This window comes from Erpetoichthys calabaricus, chromosome 6, assembly GCF_900747795.2.
Source record: "Erpetoichthys calabaricus chromosome 6, fErpCal1.3, whole genome shotgun sequence".
NCBI lineage: Eukaryota > Metazoa > Chordata > Cladistia > Polypteriformes > Polypteridae > Erpetoichthys > Erpetoichthys calabaricus.
This window is the reverse complement of record NC_041399.2, coordinates 54,527,668-54,546,779: the sequence shown is the minus strand read 5'-3', so window position 1 is coordinate 54,546,779 and position 19,112 is coordinate 54,527,668. Positions and strand designations below refer to the sequence as shown.

The 19,112-nt window shown below is 38.5% G+C and overlaps 1 protein-coding gene across 1 annotated transcript in view; it reads right to left on the bottom strand.

Annotated features, from left to right (window-relative positions):
• Positions 1–19,112, bottom strand: part of prex2 (phosphatidylinositol-3,4,5-trisphosphate-dependent Rac exchange factor 2) — a 547,559-nt gene that overhangs the window by 419,190 nt on the left and 109,257 nt on the right. The window contains 1 exon segment of the mRNA XM_028803602.2: positions 9,555–9,626. Coding sequence (XP_028659435.2) covers positions 9,555–9,626 — 72 coding nt within the window.

The window sequence follows — 19,112 nt, the reverse complement described above, 5'->3', positions numbered from 1 at the left end:
CATTTTTAAGTGATTAAAAATACCTCAAGCCTATAAAATCATTACTATTTTTAACATATGTTTTGCCTCAAGTTTAAATTTTTTAGTGCAAACTATACAGCACACCAGAATTTCAATGCAATTGTTTTTCACTAAACCTTCCTACTCCATTACAGGGCCATGAAGATTTAGAGCCTAATAATTATGAAGCGGGAAATTGGAGGTGTAATGATGAATGTTGTTAGTGCATATGCACCGGAAGTTGGGTGTGCAATGGGTGAGAAAGAAGATTTTTGGAGTGAGTTGGATGAAGTGATGAACAGTGTACCCAAGGGACAGAAAGTGGTGATTGGAGCAGATTTCAATGGGCATGTTGGTGAAGGGAACAGTGGAGACGAGGAGGTGATGGGTAGGTATGGTGTTAAGGAAAGGAATGAAGAAGGTCAGAGGATAATGGATTTTGCCAAAAGGATGGACATGGCTGTGATGAATACGTATTTTAAGAAGAGGGAGGAACATCAGATGAGTTGATATGAAGGAGATTGAGGACTGCAAAGTGGTGGCAGGGGAAAGTTTAGTTAAGCAGCATGGGATGGTGGTCTGTAGGATGACGTTGGAGATCAAGAAGAGAAGAGAGTGAGGGTAGAGCCAAGGATCAAATGGTGGAAGTTGAAAAAGGAAGACTGCAAGGTTGAGTTTAGGGAGGAGGTGAGACAGGCACTGAGTGGCAGTGAAGAGTTACCAGACAGCTGAGAAACTACAGCAGATGTAGTAAGGGTGACAGCAAGAAGGGTCCTTGGCGTGACATCTGGAAAGAGGAAGGAGGAAAAGGAAACCTGGTGGTGGAATGAGGAAGTACAGGAGAGTATACAGAAGAAGAGGATGGCAAAGAAGAAGTGGGATAGTCAGAGAGATGCAGAAAGTAGACAAGAGTACAAAGAGATAAGACGCAAGGTGAAGAGAGAGGTGGCGTAGGCTAAAGAATAGGCGTATGATGAGTTGTATGAGAGGTTGGACACTAAGGAGGGAGAAAAGGACCTGTACCGATTGGCTAGACAGAGGGACCGAGCTGGGAAAGATGTGCAGATGGTTAGGGTGATAAAGGATAAAGATGGAAATGTACTCACAAGCGAGGAGAGTGTGTTGAACAGATGGAAAGAGTACTTTGAGAGACTGATGAATGAAGAGAATGAGAGAGAGAAGAGGTTGGATGATGTGGAGATAGTGAATCAGGAAGTGCAACGGATTAGCAAGGAGGAAGTAAGGACAGCTATGAAGAGGATGAAAAATGGAAAGGCCCAGGTGACATACCTTTGGAAGCATGGAGGTGTTTAGGAGTGATGGCAGTGGAGTTTTTAACCAGGTTGTTTAATGGAATCTTGGAAAGTGAGAGGATGTCTGAGGAGTGGAGAAGTGTACTGGTGCCGATATTTAAGAATTAGGGGGATGTGCAGGACTGCAGTAACTACAAGGGAATAAAATTGATGAGCCACAGCATGAAGTTATGGGAAAGAATAGTAGAAGCTAGGTTAAGAAGTGAGATGATAATTAGTGAACAGCAGTATGGTTTCATAAAAGAGCACCACAGATGCAATGTTTGCTCTGAGGATGTTGATGGAGAGGTTTAGAGATGGCCAGAAGGAGTTGCATTGTGCCTTTGTGGACCTGAAGAAAGCATATGACAGGGTGCCTCGAGAGGAGCTATGGTATTGTATGAGGAAGTCGGGAGAAGCAGAGAAGTACGTAAGAGTTGTACAGGATATGTACGAGGGAAGCATGACAGCGGTGAGGTCTGCGGCAGAAGTGTCAGATGCATTCAAGTTGGAGGTGGGATTACATCAGGGTTTGGCTCTGAGCTCTTTCTTATTTGCAATGGTGATGGACATGTTTACACACGAGATTAGACAGGAGTCCCTGTGGACTATGATGTTTGCTGATGACATTGTGATCTGTAGTGATAGTAGGGAGCAGGTTTAGGAGACCCTTAGAGAGGTGGAGATACGCTCTAGAGAGGAGAGGAATGAAGGTCAGTAGGAACAAGACAGAATACATGTGTGTAAATGAGAGGGAGGTCAGTGGAATGGTGAGGATGCTGGGAGTAGAGTTGGCGAAGGTGGATGAGTTTAAATACTTGGGATCAACAGTGCAGAGTAATGGGGATTGTGGAAGAGAGGTGAAAAAGAGAGTGCAGGCAGGGTGGAATGGGTGGAGAAGAGTGTCAGGAATAATTTGTGACAGGCAGGTATCAGCAAGAGTGAAAAGGAAGGTCTACAGGATGGTAGTGAGACAAGCTATGTTATATGGGTTGGAGACAGTGGCACTGACCAGAAAGCAGGAGACAGAGCTGGAGGTAGCAGAGTTAAAGATGCTAAAATTCGCACTGGGTGTGACAAGGATGGACAGGATTAGAAATTAATACATTAGAGGGTCAGCTCAAGTTGGACGGTTAGAAGACAAAGTCAGAGAGGTGAGATTGTGTTGGTTTGGACATGTGCAAAGGAGAGATGCTGGGTATATTGGGAGAAGGATACTAAGGATAGAGCAGCCAGGTAAGAGGAAAAGAGGAAGGCCTAAGAGAAGGTTTATGGATGTGGTGAGAGAGGACATGCAGGTGATTGTTGTGACAGAGCAAGATGCAGAGAACAGAAAGATATGGAAAAAGATGATCCACTGTGGCAACCCCTAACGGGAGCAGCCAAAAGAAGAAGACAACAGCAGAGCTGGACAAGGGGCCCCAGCGCATGACAGGGGATACTCATACACACTCCTGCAGGGACAAATTAGGGTCACCAATCATTCTAAAGTGCAGAATTTCAGAAGCCACGCTGCTGTGCTACCTTCTATTGCACCTTAATAGTATGCAGTATGTAATGGCTCGGTACAATGTTACGATGCTTCAGGATAGTAGACTTAATTTCCTAATTTCACACTTTATTCTTCATACTCTTTCAGCTAACTGTCAGTCTACCTGCAGTTTACCATTTTAATTTCAAACAGAGCTCCTACAGGGTCAGTACCTTGATATTACTGCATAGTTAGCTAACAGGCATCCTCTTGTCGAAGTACTCAGTAAAGCTTTGGGGTACAGCTGCATAAACATTAAATTACTATACATGATGTGATTACTCTACAGACTGAGATGTACTTTGTTGTAGGATACTAAGTGACCAGTAATTCATAAATGATTTTTTAACCTACAGTTAATATGAATTAGTGCCACAATGTGGTTCATGTATTTCCTTGATTTTTAAATAGTATAATTTTACCGACATTAATGGAATTGCACTTGCTTGTAAAAGGCAGTCGTCCATTTTGACAACCTTCAGACTTGCAGATAAAAGAGTCACTGCTTTTATGTATTCAGGGAAAAGGTGATTTTGTTTTGGAAGATTAGACCTTGTACTATACGTAAAAGACAAAAACCAATAAGCAGTGAAACAATTTAGTACATTACAAGAATGCAGTATATTTCCAGTGCACTAGAATTACAGTGGATTCAAAAAGCAATCAGACCCCTTCACTTTCTGCACACTTTATTGTGTTGAAGATTTAATTTTTCATAGATAAATGTACCATTTTTGCTTATCAATCTACCCTCAATAACCATATTGACAAACTGAAAGCATGTTTTCAGAAAGATTTGAAAATGTATTAAAAATCAAAAGCTGAAATCTCACATTTATATAAGTATTCAGACCCTTTGCGGTGGCACCCCAAATTGTAGTCAGATGCAATCTGCTTGCTTTAATTATACTTGAGATGCGTCTAGAACTTAACTAGAGTCCACCTCTGCCAAACTGTACTAGGAAAGCACACACCTGTGCATACAAGATCCCAAAATTCATAATGCATGTCAGGATAATACCCATTCCATGGAGCCCAATGGAGTCTCTAGACTTCCATGAGTAAATTCTGGTGAGGGATTGATCAGGGCAAGGGTAAAAAATATTTTCTAAATTTTGGTGAGTGTTCTCAGGGGTATAATGGCCTCATTATGAAACAGACTAAATTTGGAACCACCAAAATTCCTTCTAAAGTTGTCTCTCTGGCCAAACCAAGCAAATTAGTAAGATAGCCCTTGGTCATGGAAGTGACCAAAAACTAAGTAATTATCAAACACTCCCTTACATTACAGTTTATGTTTACTTATTGTTAATTGTGAGATGTTTCACAGAGAATTAAGGAACTGGAGCGAATATACAGTATGGCTGACCTGTAAGTGAAGCACTTTATAACTGAATCAGTAAAGTTTTCTCTTAAAAAATCTTTCTTAGTTACGTTCAACTGCTTTGGAATTATATATATCAGATACCTAAGAATATCTCAGTTATCACTCTAACAGAGAGATACAGAAAACCTCTTCTGAGATGGAAGAACCTATTGGAAAAAATGACCATCTTGCAGCACTCCATCAATCAGGTGTTTATTTTACAGTGGCTAGATGGAAGTCACACTTGAGTAAAACTTTGCCAAAGGACATTTAAAGGACTCTGCGTGCATGAGGAAAGTTTCTTTGGTCTGGTAAGACAAAAACTGAACTCTTTGGACAGAACCCCAAGCACTAAGTCTGGCAAAGACAAGGCACTGCTCATCACCAGCCTAATACCCTTCTTGCAGTGAAGCTCTGCAGTGGCAGCATCATGCTACACACGGGGGTGCTTCTCAGTGGGAGGGACAGGGAGACTGCTCAGAATTGAGGGAAGGATGAATGCAACCAAATACAGAGAAATCCTTGAAGAAAACCTGTTTCAAAGTGCACAGAACCTCAGACTGGGGTGAGGGATTCACCATTCTGCCTGACAATGACCCAAAGTATACAGTCAAGACAATGCTGGAGTGCTTTCAGGACCTTGAGTGGTCCAGGCAAAGCCCAGACTTACACCCCATATAGAGCATCAGTGGAGAGACCCGTAGATGGCCGTTTACAGATGCTTCCCATTCAATCTAACAGAGCCTGAGAGGATCTGCCAAGAAGAACGGGATAAACAAGTCCAGGTGTGCAAAGCTTGTAGAGACTTTCCCAATAAGTCTTGACGCTGTAAACACTGTCAAAGGGTCTTCTATAAAGTGCTGAATTAGGGGTCTGAATACTTATATAAATGAGAGATTTTAGTTTTTACTTATTATTACATTTGAAAACCTTTCTGAAAACATGTTTTTGCCTTGTCTTTATGGATCAATGAGTGAAGACTGATGGGTAAAAATGGCAAATGCATCTGTTCAAAATTAAATGTACAATGCAAATAAGGTGTCCAGAAAGTGAAGTTGTCTGAATGCTTTCTGAATCCACTGTATGTTAGCTTTAGGAAGTAAGCAGAACAATATAAAAACATTTGATGTCAACCTTCTGAATTATATTGAGTAACTTTTTAAAAAAATTGTACTTCTAAGAGTAGTTTTACTGCACCATACTTTTTACTTTTACTTGAGTACATTTGTAAAGAAAAAAAGCTACTCTTACTCTGCTACATTGGGAAACACTCGAATTGTTACTTTTTCTCCATTATATACACTATATTTTTGCCAGAGAGAAGCTGCCAGTGGATCTACTGCATGACTGTTTCACCAATCAGACATAGCAACAATAATCACAAGACTCCATTTCACCAAACAGACGTAGCAACAATAATCACATGGCTCCGTTTCACCAATCAGACGTAGCCATGCAGTCACATGATCACACACAAACTATGGCAGCATAGCGGCACAAACTCCTCACAGACAGTGGACAGGGAAAGAAAGAATAGATGAAAAATGAGAGCCAACTCCTGCTGAAGCTTAACCATCACTTTACTGAGTGAAGAACAAGCACGTTTTAACCAAACATGCACAGACACAGACAGTCAAGGTAAGACTTGTTGTACGTGCACAAGCTGGCTTGTTCTAATGTTATTTTCTATCAGCTGTGCTATTTGGAGAGCAAGTGAATATACAGCATTATACCATCAGTGTACTGTATATCTTGTCACTGTAAGTAGTTTGCACTGTTCAAACATACATGTTACCTACTGTAGGTATTGGCTTCAAAAGCTTTGTTGTGAAAAACCGAGATTTGGAACTTTGTGTTATTTGTGCATCTTTATTTTGTAAAGATGTTATTTATTTTTACTCATTTTTTATTTTATTATTTGGAAATAGCAGAATTTGCACATTATTTTAGATTTTTGTCTGTCTTATTACAACATTTCTAAAAAAGAAATCATTTATTATGATCAAACAGTTACTCTGAGTAGTCTTTTCACCAAATACTTTTTTACTCTTACTTGAGTAATTTTTTGGATGACTACTTTTTACTTCTACTTGAGTAATATTATTTTGAAGTAACGCAACTCTTACTTGAGTACAATTTTTGGCTACTCTACCCACCTCTGACCACAGCCCATCACAAGCTTCAACAACTTTAGAAAGGGCTGTTAACAAGGGGTTGCAAATGGAGAGGGCCTGTACAGCAACCCAACCCACCCAGAATGATACCAAGGTGGACATAACATTTCAAATCTTTTACCTCTTTGCAGTATGAAAGGTTGGCAGCCATGTGAAGGAGTAAAGAGTGGACAGAAGAGGCCCCTGATGTCTGCCACTTGTAGTGCGCAGTTCCATCAGTGGAACAAGTTTCACACTATAGGACTCAGTGACAGTAAAGAGCAGAAAGGAAATAATAATAATGATACAAATCCCGATATACATTGAGATGTGTGCTGTTGATGATAAGTATCTGTGCTGTGCTAAACATCACAACCTCCTCTAATGAAACTGTCGAGATGTTCAGTGTGTTACATACAGTGAGCATCTCTTCCCTGGTCACAAAAATTAACCAAAGGCTATCTGAAGATTTGACTGCAGGTATGGTTACACATCATGCTCTCTCTTCCACTATTTAACGTTTAGGGAGACACAAGAGCACTTAACAGGCAGATTTGGACAAAAAATAATGCAGGATATGTTTGGGTGTTTCATCACTAAAGCACAGAGAAGTACTTATGGTAAAGTCTATGCCCTCCCTGGTGCCTTTTGGTTGGCATATAGCCAGTCCTTTTACTGGCCAAATGAGGCGCGTTTCTATTGCAGATTTTCAGAGCCGTCTTTTTTTTTATTTTTTTAAAAGATCATGAAGATGTTATTCAGATTAAAAGCTACCTAAGTATACCAGCCACTTTTTTTGAGTCATTAGGACACCAACAGACACCATCATTGTGTTACCAAGTAGCCCATTTAAGACATTTAGATCTGGAATGCCAAACTTGGCACCTGAGGGTCACATTGGCTGCAAGTTTTCATAACCTCTTTCTTATTTAGCAACCAATAACTTCTGCAGGTGGAACATATTTCTTTTGCTCAAACAATAATGAAATGAAAAAAAAACCAACATGGAATGAGAATCAGAATCTGAGTCTCATTTATATTTGCCAGTACTTGATGTACATGAACTTAGCTTGGCAGTTTTGGAGCTGCTTGTAACATAAAACAGCATCACTTACAAATAACATAAGTTAAACAACATACATGATAAACAGTTGCAGAATTCTGCAGTTATGAAAGAGATGTGCAAATAACGTGCAAGCAAAAGTCTGTGTGTATGTGTGTGTACTGTGTGTATGCAGGTTTATTTGTGGATAATTTTGAAATGTAGTCTCTTGGGTTTGAATTCTATGCTCAGTCTTTATTTGCGTGAAATCTGCATTTTCTCAGTGACCCTGTATTAGATTAAGTAGGAGAGAAATTTTTATATTATGTGTAGAGGAGGGCTGACATTACACGAATGCTGCATGGAAGTACAGAATAGAAGTGGTATATTTAATGAATGAAAGGGAAAAATGACCAATGAATCAAAAGTTCTGACCAGATAACTTGATTTTTTTTGTCCATCATACAATAATGGTTGTAATAAAATTTTTAAAAAGAAGGATTTGGAAATACTGATCTGCTGTTGTTAAAGCAAACATTTTGATAGTGTTTTCAGAAAAAAGAAAATCAACAGTTTGGGGAATATCTGGTGTGGCTAAATGAGAGCACTGAGAAGTCACAGAATTATATAGCATTCTTCTTCTTCTTCTTCTTTTGGCTGCTCCCGTTAGGGGTTGCCACATTGGATCATCTTTTTCCATATCTTCCTGTCCTCTGCATCTTGCTCTGTCACACCCATCACCTGCATGTCTTCTCTCGCCACATCCATATACCTTCTCTTAGGCCTTCCTCTTTTCCTCTCACCTGGCTGCTCTATCCTTAGCATCATTCTCCCAATATACACAGCATCTCTCCAAACCAACGTAATCTCGCCTCTCTGACTGTCTCCCAACCATCCAACTTGAGCTGACCCTCTAATGTACTCATTTCTAATCCTATCCATCCTCGTCATGCCCAATGCAAATCTTAGCATTTTTAACTCTACCACCTCCAGCTCTGTCTCCTGTTTTCTGGTCAGTGCCACCGTCTCCAACCCATATAACATAGCTGGTCTCACTACCATCTTGTAGACTTTCCCTTTCACTCTTGCTGATACCTGTCTGTCACAAACTACTCCTGACACTCTTCTCCACCCATTCCACCCTGCCTGCACTCTCTTTTTCACCTCTCTTCCACAATCCTCATTACTCTGCCCTGTTGATCCCAAGTATTTAAACTCATCCACCTTCGACAACTCTACTCCCAGCATCCTCACCTTTCCACTGATCATCCTCTTATTTACATACATGTATTCTGTCTTGTTCCTACTGAACTTCATTCCTCTCCTCTCTAGAGCATATCTCCGCCTCACCAGGGTCTCCTCAACCTGCTCCCTATTATCGCTTAAGATCACAATGTCATCAGCAAACATCATAGTCCACGGGGACTCCTGTCTAATCTTGTCTGTCAACCTGTCCATCACCATTACAAATAAGAAAGGGCTCAGAGCCGATCCCTGATGTAATCCCACCTCCACCTTGAAAGCATCAGTCACCAAGCACTACACCACTGTAACACTTCCCTTGTACATATCCTGTACAATTCTTACATACTTCTCTGCCACTCCCGACTTCCTCATACAATACCACAGCTCCTCTCGAGGCACCCTATCATATGCTTTCTCCAGGTCCACAAAGACGCAATGAAACTCCTTCTGGCTTTCTCTAAACTTCTCCATCAACATCCTCAGAGCAAACATTGCATTTGTGGTGCTCTTTCTTGGCATGAAACCACACTGCTGCTCACTAATCATCACCTCCCTTCTTAACCTAGCTTCCACTACTCTTTCCCATAACTTCATGCTGTGGCTCATACTTCATTAATAGAAAGAATTTGCTTCTAATTAAGAAATTGTTTGGATCAAAAATGGTGGCCCTGTAGGAAGTAAGTCTAATGTTTGCTGGTTAAGAAAACATGAAGTAACTAAGAGATCTGAAACAAAAGAAAAAGAAAAGAAAGCCAACCTTTCTTTGAGGCAACAATGCTAAAGATTGAGATACTGGCATGCTATTTTAATATTAAGGAATTAATAAAAAAAATAATAACCAAGGAAAAAAATGAAAGCTTCTAGATTTGCTTTAATTTTAGAAATGATAAACATAATAAATACACTGACTTATGTCAATACTGACCTTAACAGTTTCCTCTGTCACATTTTTGTCCATTTTAGAAGCAGCATACTGGTTCAGTCGATGAAGAAATGCCTGTTTGGAAAGAAATCAGATAAAGTTAGAATCAGGGCCTGAAAACAGAAACTGTGCCAAAAGAAACTTTTACCACAAAAACAAAAGCAATAAAAGTACAAATCTCCTTAATTAGCTGCTATAATATTATAGTATCACTATTAAAGAATAAAATGGAACTGAGGAAGCACGTCCATTAGCCTTTGTAAATTGACACTTTTCTGGTTTCATGTTAAGCTATAAAATAATTTTTTACTTTTTTAAAAGTGATTCAAATGCAGCCTTTACATTTCCTATGCAATATGGTAAAGTCTCCAGACTACTGATCTGTTTCGAATGTCCTAATAAAATGAGTGCTGTTGGCTTTTTGTTTCTCACTCTGCAGGTTTCATAATGGACATGAGGAATTGAAATTTTGTTAATGTTTCAGTTAACTCTCCAAAATCCATATTTTAAAGTCTTAGTTAAAACAGTGTCTGCAAAATTTGGGAAATCTGTACACACCTCTGGGGAGCAATGAGCTACATCATAAAAAATGTGTCTTTCCGACATGAGGTCTTTCATTTTGAATCTAAAACGGAAAACACATTTTTTCAAATGTTATTCAAAAAACTTCAAACACTGAAAAATAAAGGTGAAAAGTACTTTAGTTTTCTTCACTTTAGTTCAGTAGTAAAAGGTCTGTCTGTGAAGTGACTGCAAATAAACTCTTGCCAGTTGATCACCATTCTGAATTTGTATTCCATCTGCTTTCTCCTTCACAGACCATTGAAAACCTGAACACTTCCCGCAGCCAGCATTACAGTAAGCCTACAGATATAACTACAAATTGCCAGAGTAAAAAAAGAGGTGGTTTAATCAGAGCAATGGATATTTGTGGTAAGGGAGTGTCAGACAGGCATCATCCCTCCATTCATTGATTCTAACCTCTTTATCTGGAACACATCAATTGATTCTTGCTGATAATGGATTCATTGTTTGTGTTTTCCTTGAAGGTCAAGGCTCGTGTGGCCTAAAAACTAAGTAGCTTAAACATGTTTTCAGCAAAAAATAAAATGATAATGGGCCCAAAAGGCAGCAAGCAATGTAAAAAAAAACCTGGAGATGCCAGTCCTTTCCTGAGCACAGACCCAAGAACACAAGGTGATCAGTTTTTATTTTTATATAATGACATTCACTGCAGTCACTATAACCAGTTGCTTCTCAAATACAAAACAAAGCATAACGACAACTCTGCTTTGAACCATACTCCCTCCAACACACTTACCCAAAATATCTAACTATTTACTCCTCATTTTCTACTTATCCAATTACAGTATTTCAGGATTCCAGACCCTAAGTGTTAGGAATGAGCACTGGATAAGGTACCAATCAATTAAGGTGCACACACACGTAGAGTCTAAGGAGCAGTTCACACATCTTCTTTATGCTAAATTTAACCTGAGTTAAAGAAGTACATGTGACTACAATTTTGCCATTCATTTCTTGTTTAAGGGTTTTCGTGTGGATAATTAATGGACCGATGGGTCTGTTAACACTCTACAAATGTAGTGCTCATGCGTGCACAGTTTTACCTTGTGTCTAACTTAAGATATAACAAGAAGCAGCTGATCTTACTAGAAGAGAGGAGTTTGTGTGTTCTCTCTGTGTTTTTGTAGGTTGTTGTCCAGGTTTTCTGACTTTCCTCCCACTTCTCAAAACTGTGCAGGTACTTTTCACTGGTGACTCTAAACTGGTCCCATGTCAGTGTGGCTGTGTTTGAAAGTGGACCCTGTGATGGACTGACACACTGTCCACATCTGGTTCCTGACTTATAGTTAGTGATAACAGGATCCAGAATTGTATTAAGCTGGTCTGAGTATGTTATGTGTCTTTTCATTACAGGATCACAGGATGTCAAAGCCTAAACTGGCAGCATCAGATGCAAAGCTGTGGTTGGAACAGCAGTCCATTACAAGGCATACACACACATACACACAAACAGGGTCAATGTGAAGTTGCAACTTGGTAAAGAATATTTCTTTTTAGGAATCCACCCACTAGTGATAGCGTCAACTTTAAAATGCACAATCCACCATGTCACTAACAAGATTGACACTTATTCCTCTCCCAGACCTATGTCACTAATATAACATTCTGGCTTAAATTCCAGCTTGTTAAGCTTAATAATTAATGTAAATATCTAAACAAAAAAAAAACACAAATTATAAGCCCCACAACCCACAAACCCCCCTGGAAGGCTACAAAGTCAGTTGTCACAATAAACCTTGGAATAAGAAGATTATAAGCTTCTTCAAACTCCCAACTGCCTTAGCTCACTAAGGCCAGCAGGGGGGTCTAGTGTGTACTTTTTGAACAATAGAAGAAAAGCCTCTAAAATTGGTGACACTATTTTTACACAATGTTATAAACCTTCAAACAAGGTGCAAGGTCAGTTAAGTAACACCTCATTACACCATCAAGGCATTCTACATCTTTGTATTCCGCTGGCCTTGTAAAGCCTAACAATCATCACCAATTTATGTTCCATTTTATGCTGTTTGATCTTTTCTTCTTCTTCTGTGTTTTCAGAAACACCAGAAACTGACTGGAATTTCAATTCTAAAAAGGACAATTTCAAAATACCTGCACAACATCACTCAGTACCCTTTGCTAAAGTGCTTAAGCCGATCATTCTGTTTTGTTGGGACTGTGCTCCCCTAACAGCATTCATCTCAAGGTCCTGAAACAAGGCAAGCATTTAGAGATATTCATGAGGCAATCAAGATTAAACTAAAGCCTGGCTTTTTATTTAGTAACATGTCAAAACAAGCACACACTCATTAAAGAGAAAGTTACCCACTATACGAAATGGACTACAACAATAAACCCTGTTTTAATCTTATGTGACCTGAATGATTACAGTAAATTCGCATTAATAGCAGTTCACCCAAAATTCAAAATATTACAGTTTTTCTAATACCTTATGAAATTTTCATTCACTTTTTGCTCTAGTTATTAAGTTTTTAGTTTCTTTTTTATAGCCTCAATTCAATTCAAATGTTAATGAAAGAAGTGCAACTATAATGACTTAAACCTCCACACAACTCTCTCCGAGGGAATGTTTTTCATTACTGCAAATCCACACAAATTTTTTCAAGTCCATGTTGACACTGCAGCTGGTTGATTTTTCCTATTTTTCTATAGCTGTTTAAAATCAAATTAAATTTCTAGTTCAAGTTGCTTTGACATCACCCTTCATAGAATGCCCATTTTAGTAAAAGCTGAAGTGACTTTTAGGACAATCATCCAATCACTAAGTGATGCCTCTTAATTCAGTTTTTGCATTGCAGGGTGCTGAAGCTTATTTATTTAAGATCATTACAACTACTTTTGTTATTTTCTTACTTTATATCACAAGTAAGCCTAGAATTGTCTAGTCTAGTAAAACTTGTGACAAAGTATGAACTTCAAACATGTGCACAAATGTTGTATTAAAAAGTATTATTCTTATGTTTTGATGTCTTAAGTGCGTTTTTCAGCTGTAGGTTTCACAAAGGTGTAGTACGTTCTCCATTCTTGCTCCAAAGCTGTGGAATGATCTCCCTTTACCCATCGAGCTTCATTCAACTTACTTGTGTTTAGGCAACTTTTGGAGATGCTTCATTGCATTAAATATGTTGGATCTGCTTAGCTTCTCTCCTACAGGATAGCTGCTGTTGTACTGACAAAGAATTTAGGATAGTAATATTTGTATATTAGTAATCATTGTAGGTATAATTATGTAGTACCTCTACTCCCTTGTGCTTGCTTTTTTATCTTGTTCTGTTGCTTTAATAGATAGATTAGATAGATAGATAGATAGATAGATAGATAGATAGATAGATAGATAGATAGATAGATAGATAGATAGATAGATAGATAGATAGATCTTTATCTATTAAAGCAACAGAACAAGATAAAAAAGCAAGCACAAGGGAGTAGAGGTACTACATAATTATACCTACAATAATTACTGCATACAACTTCCTTTTTGTATGTTGTAATGAAGCCAGGACAGAACAAGGATCCCTACCCGGCCGGGAGGCCAGTGCAAACGAGCACTGATTAATATTTTTTCCCCCAATACACTAGATGGCAGTCTCCATGGGTTAGGATTCCCACACAGAACACCCACAGGGCATGCTGGGACCTGTAGTCAATGGGTCAGCCCTGTTAGGTTCCGTGGGGTGCACCAGGAGGAGCTGATGAGATTCACAATCCGTACTCTTTGTAACTTCCAGTTGATCTAGAAGTACTGTCATCTATCTATCCTGATCACTTTGAGATACCTCTTAGTAAGTCAACTTAACATATACAGACATCTCAAAATGAGTTTCCGACGTCTTAAAATGCACTTCACCTTTTCAGATATCTTAAACACATTTCAAGATATTTCAGCATAAATTCCTTTACATTTTAAGATATCGCCAATGCATTCTGAGATATCCCAAATGCATCTCCAGATAGCTAAAATACATTTTCAGATATCTGTACATTTTTTGTAAAATGTCCTCTCCCTCCCTTCCCTCCCTGTCTATTTTAAGATTTTTCTAAATGCATCTGGAGATAGAGTGAAATCTGTATCTGAAAATTGACAGAAAGCTATTTTTAGATATCTGGAAGTGTATTTGAGATATCTTTAACTGTATTTCAGCTATCTAAAAATGGTATTCAGATATTTTGAAACATTCAGTCTTTTCAAAAATATTACAACAATGCACTCTGCTTGACAGTGCTGATTAGGTGGACTGTTGCTCATTTCATTGTTCTTTTAGGTAACTCACTCCTTTGAAGGACAGCTGGCTCAGCCGCACTAGAATGGAGGTCATGTGACTGTGACACACCTCTTTTATTGGCTCTCCTGCTGCTGGAACTGAGCTGCTTTTTTGAATGTGAAATGTCTGCTTAATAAGCGCTGACATCACTCTTGGATGATACAGGGCTCAGTACAATTACAATTTTTTAAGACAGATTTTTAAATAAAACTCAAGATTTCTTGAAATACATTTTAAGATACAGTATCTCAAAAGGATCAGAAACCAGTTTTAAGATGTCTGGAAATGTGTTTTAAGATATGTAAAATATATTTAAGACATATAAAACACAAGTCAATGTGATAATATCTAAAATGCAGTTTAAGATATCTTAATTGAATTTCAAAATATCATAACTTTATGTGTGAGTCAAGATATCTCAAATTAACTTCAAAACTATTATGATCTGAGCTTGAATACAAATCCTGATGTTGCTTTTCAGGGTTTATCACCCAAAGAATGCAATTCTTCAATAAGAATTTTTAGAGCTTTGGTTTATAAGTTTAATATTTTTACCATCTTTTCTGATGCTATTTTGTTTTAGGGATGGCGCCTCTAATTTGTGGGTATTGCATCATCCATTTCTATGGGAATTTCTCGTGAAGCACCAAGGCCTCACTGCTTTTGATGTCATCAACACATCAATATAAAGATCACCCCAAAATAGTCACAAGCATCCAAGATTGAACCAAACTTACCATGCAAACTACTTTACATCCAACGAAAGTTATTTCAAGATATTGAATTGTACATAAGAAGGCTCTAATTGCATTTGAGGCATCCTAAGATGTACAGCGAGTGTCTGGTCCATTTTGTTTTATTTCAAAATATTTTGAAATTAGCTCCTCATTATTTTAAAATATTGCCTTTGGGAAAACCAGGATTCATAAGGTAAATAAAACATGGGAGAACATGCAAGTTCCAGTCATGTAACATCTGGAATCAGAGTGCAAACACTGGACTTGTTAGGCAGCAGCACTAACCATGGCACCTCTTTCTGCCTTTACCTTTTCTTTGCTAATGTGTGTTGTCCCTTTGATGTGCAAGTTATGGTTATCAAAAATGGGCATTTTTTTCTGCTCTGGTATATCAGAGATTTATTTGATAATCTGAAAATGTCTTGCTGTTTTAGAGTCTCTGAATAATCAGGTGCCTGGGATGTGGGAGGAAACCAGAATTGTCAAAGAAAAACCCAGACAGACACAAGAGAACATATAAATCCCACACACAGACAGGGTTAATACCAGGATTCACTTTGGAGTTGTGAGGCAGCTGTGCTAACATCTGCTGACCATGTCATTTTAGGTAACAAAAAAAGAAGAGAAAATATTAATTTGTAGGGAAAAATTCCTTAAGGTCACTTCATCGTGGTTCTGGTAAAGACATATTACCTCTGTTGTTCATCATATAATGCAAATCCAATGACTTTATGTAAGTAACCAAGGATTGTGTTACACTGGCTGCATGAATAATAAAGTGTATGAAACCATCAAGAAGTATATACAATGGGGAAATCTGGTCACTTACATTACAGAAAAAAAAGAACAAGTTTGATATGAAATGGTAGAGACTGAATAGTACCTAGCCTAACTATGGATGCAGATCCAGTATGTGTTAATGAAGTCTCCCTTCCACTTTCACCTTGACATTTGTAAAAGCAGGTCATTCACTGGTGCCAAGAAGAGGATTGCTGTTAATCCCTACAAAAACCACATGTCTGATAACAGAGCCAGTCAACTGCATGTCCAGGTAACTATAGGTATTTAAGAGCACATGGAAATTAAACCAAAAATAATTCTTCAATGTCTGAAAAAGATAAAGGTGTTGAAAAGCAGTGGATGATTAAATGCATGCAGCCCTCCTGAGCCTTCCCTTGGAATTTTCAGGAAACCGATCATTTCCTGTGTTTATCGCATGTTGAGAGTTCAAAGATAACCATGACTCCATAACACTTCAGCTGATTTAAAAAATGTTACTTGTTTTTTTTTTTTTTTTTTTTTTTTTATTAATAGCAAAAAAATCACTATCTTGTACCCAGCTGATGAAATATTCTACAAAGAAAGTAAATTATCGAACCTTAGACTATGGCATCTTGTTTACTGCTGAATTATGTGTTTTAAGTTATAGTGGGGAGGAACTAACAGTGCCACTTCAAGAATAAACATTGACATAGAAATATTCAGTCATATTTCCATTTATTTTCAAATGAGCAAGCAGATCAGCTCTTTCATCATCATTACTTTGAAGATGGTACAGTGGTTAGCACTGCTGCCTCACAGATTCAGACTCCAGCTTGAGTCCTGGCTTCCTGGCTATATGGCATTTGTTAGTTTCCTTCTTGTCTGAATGGGTTTTGTCTGCGTACCCTCGTGTTCCACCAAATGCCAGAGATAAGTAAGTGGTGCCTCTAAACTGGCACAAGGTGTGCCCGTATGTGTCCTGTGTTAGAATGAAGTTAAGGTCAGAGTAGGGAATCCATTCCCGGACAGGTTTATCCTTTCCCGGGAATTCGGGAATCCCACATGTCATTCCCGGGAATCCCGGTCTCCCAGGAATGACATAGTTCATGGGCATCTCACATGTGAATGGTTTTAGAACGAGCAACACTTATTTTTTAATAAAACTACTGCAATATGTTGACACCAATAAAAGACTAACCTTAACTACAAGCAGTTCATGCTGTCATATAAGTACATGTATCTAGTTAGTTGCGGTAATAAGAGCGTACAAAGCACAACGTGTCGAGCGTGCGGTCATCCAGGCGAGAGCGCGCCTTTGTGCAGAGTACGCCAGCCGCTGAGAAAGCACGCTCTGCCTCCACTGAAGTAGGCAGCACAGTCATCAGATACTGATACACTTGTTCTAAACAATGTCCGCACTTGCCGTTGCTCTGAAACACCGTTGTTTCAGCTTTTACTGATGCATCCAGTTTCTTGTCATCATTCTGTGATGGCAAGTTTCTTAGCACAGATAATGCAGATGCAACAGACTGACGCATTGCAATTTCAAGTTGTTGTTCAAAGCTGTCAACAGCACAGACGTCAATGAACTCTGTCCCGTCCCGACATTCGTGCGCTGCAGAGTGCAGACTCCTCCCAGTCCACTGTGCTCAGTCAGCCGGGAGATTGACTGCTGCTGGTCTGTTGTTGACTGAATTAATCAGCAACACACTACACTGTGGGCCAAAAAACCGTGCCACTTAATTATTTTCAACTATAACTCTTGTTATTTCTTGATCAATTCCCTAGTTCAGAGTTGACTCCTGCTTGCATCCAGCATTTCCTGGGACACAACCAGCCCTTATAATGGAAAAAGCAGAAAATGTACAGTATGAATTACTGGTGATCCAATACCATACAGTAAATAAAACAACAAAACTTGACCGATACCTCCATAGCTGACTTGAATTAGCCATTTCCTTTCAGAATAGTGGGTAAAAAAGTGAAAACAGCATTTACATCCCACAAAGCGCTCCTTTCTTTAAGGACAAACTTCAAAATTCCAACAGAAGGAGTACAACCAAGTGCTTTCCTCTTATATTAAAACCATATTAAACAAATGATAAGCCAGTAAAAAGCTGATCAATTAGTCACTTAAAAATACTATCAATGTTAGCCAATTTCAATCACTCCACACCTATTTAATTTAGCCGATTCTACACCAGCCTCAATTGTTTTGTTAGCTTTACTATGCCCAAGTGTAAATGATATTGTGGAGATCTCACTAAACTTTGCAAATAAACATACAGCACAAGACAATCGTGACTTGCTGACAAAATGAAGTGTTTGTGGTTTTCCACCTCATTGTAAATTAAATACATGCTATTCAATAGCTGGTTGATATTTATTTAAAGCTACTTTATTTTAATCATTACAGCCACTAACAAACTTGATCTGTTGTATTCAGATCTGAGATCATGGTTTATAAACTGGGTGTCATAGTTAATTTTACAAAAGTGGTGTAAAGGACAGCCGGATCAGTAAGAAGTTTTCAAGAACATGGGCCCAATCAGTGAAGTTATTGTTGATTTTGGGATCATTTTTATTCAGCTTCATAAACTTTACTAGTAGACTTGATACACTTTCTTCTGTTTGTGAATGCAAAAAATTCAACTCTACCATCATTTATTTAATAGAATTTTATTTAAGCTTGGTTATATTTTTATATTGATTTGTTGTGGAAATGCACCGCTTCAAAATCTTGTGTTTAGCTGCTAGGACACAATAATGGATTGCTATGAGGAGGGTAGTTCTTAGTTTTAATTTTTTGGTTATGAACTCTTGCTTAGCCCTTTACGACTTTTGAATGCTAGTTTGGTTTTGACTATTATTAGTTTTTCTGAGTAGAAATTCACACCTTTTTATTTTTAGAACATTTCAACATCTGGTCCATTCTGTTGCTTTTGCCTGTCACTCCATTTCATGTAACAAAATAATGTGAAGGACGCTTGGAAACTAAAACTTCACAATAGACTTCCAGGGGAAGTAGCCAATCTAGCAGCAAGAAAGGTCCAGTTGATAGTGGTTACGACATGAGGGGTGGTATAACCTCTTTCTGGGTGATAAGCTTCTGCACAACTTAATGTTCCACTTGTAGAACAGACAATGAGATCCAGCAAATTCTGAGGCAGGGAAAGTGAGACAGACAGACAGACAGAGAGAAAGAGAGAGAG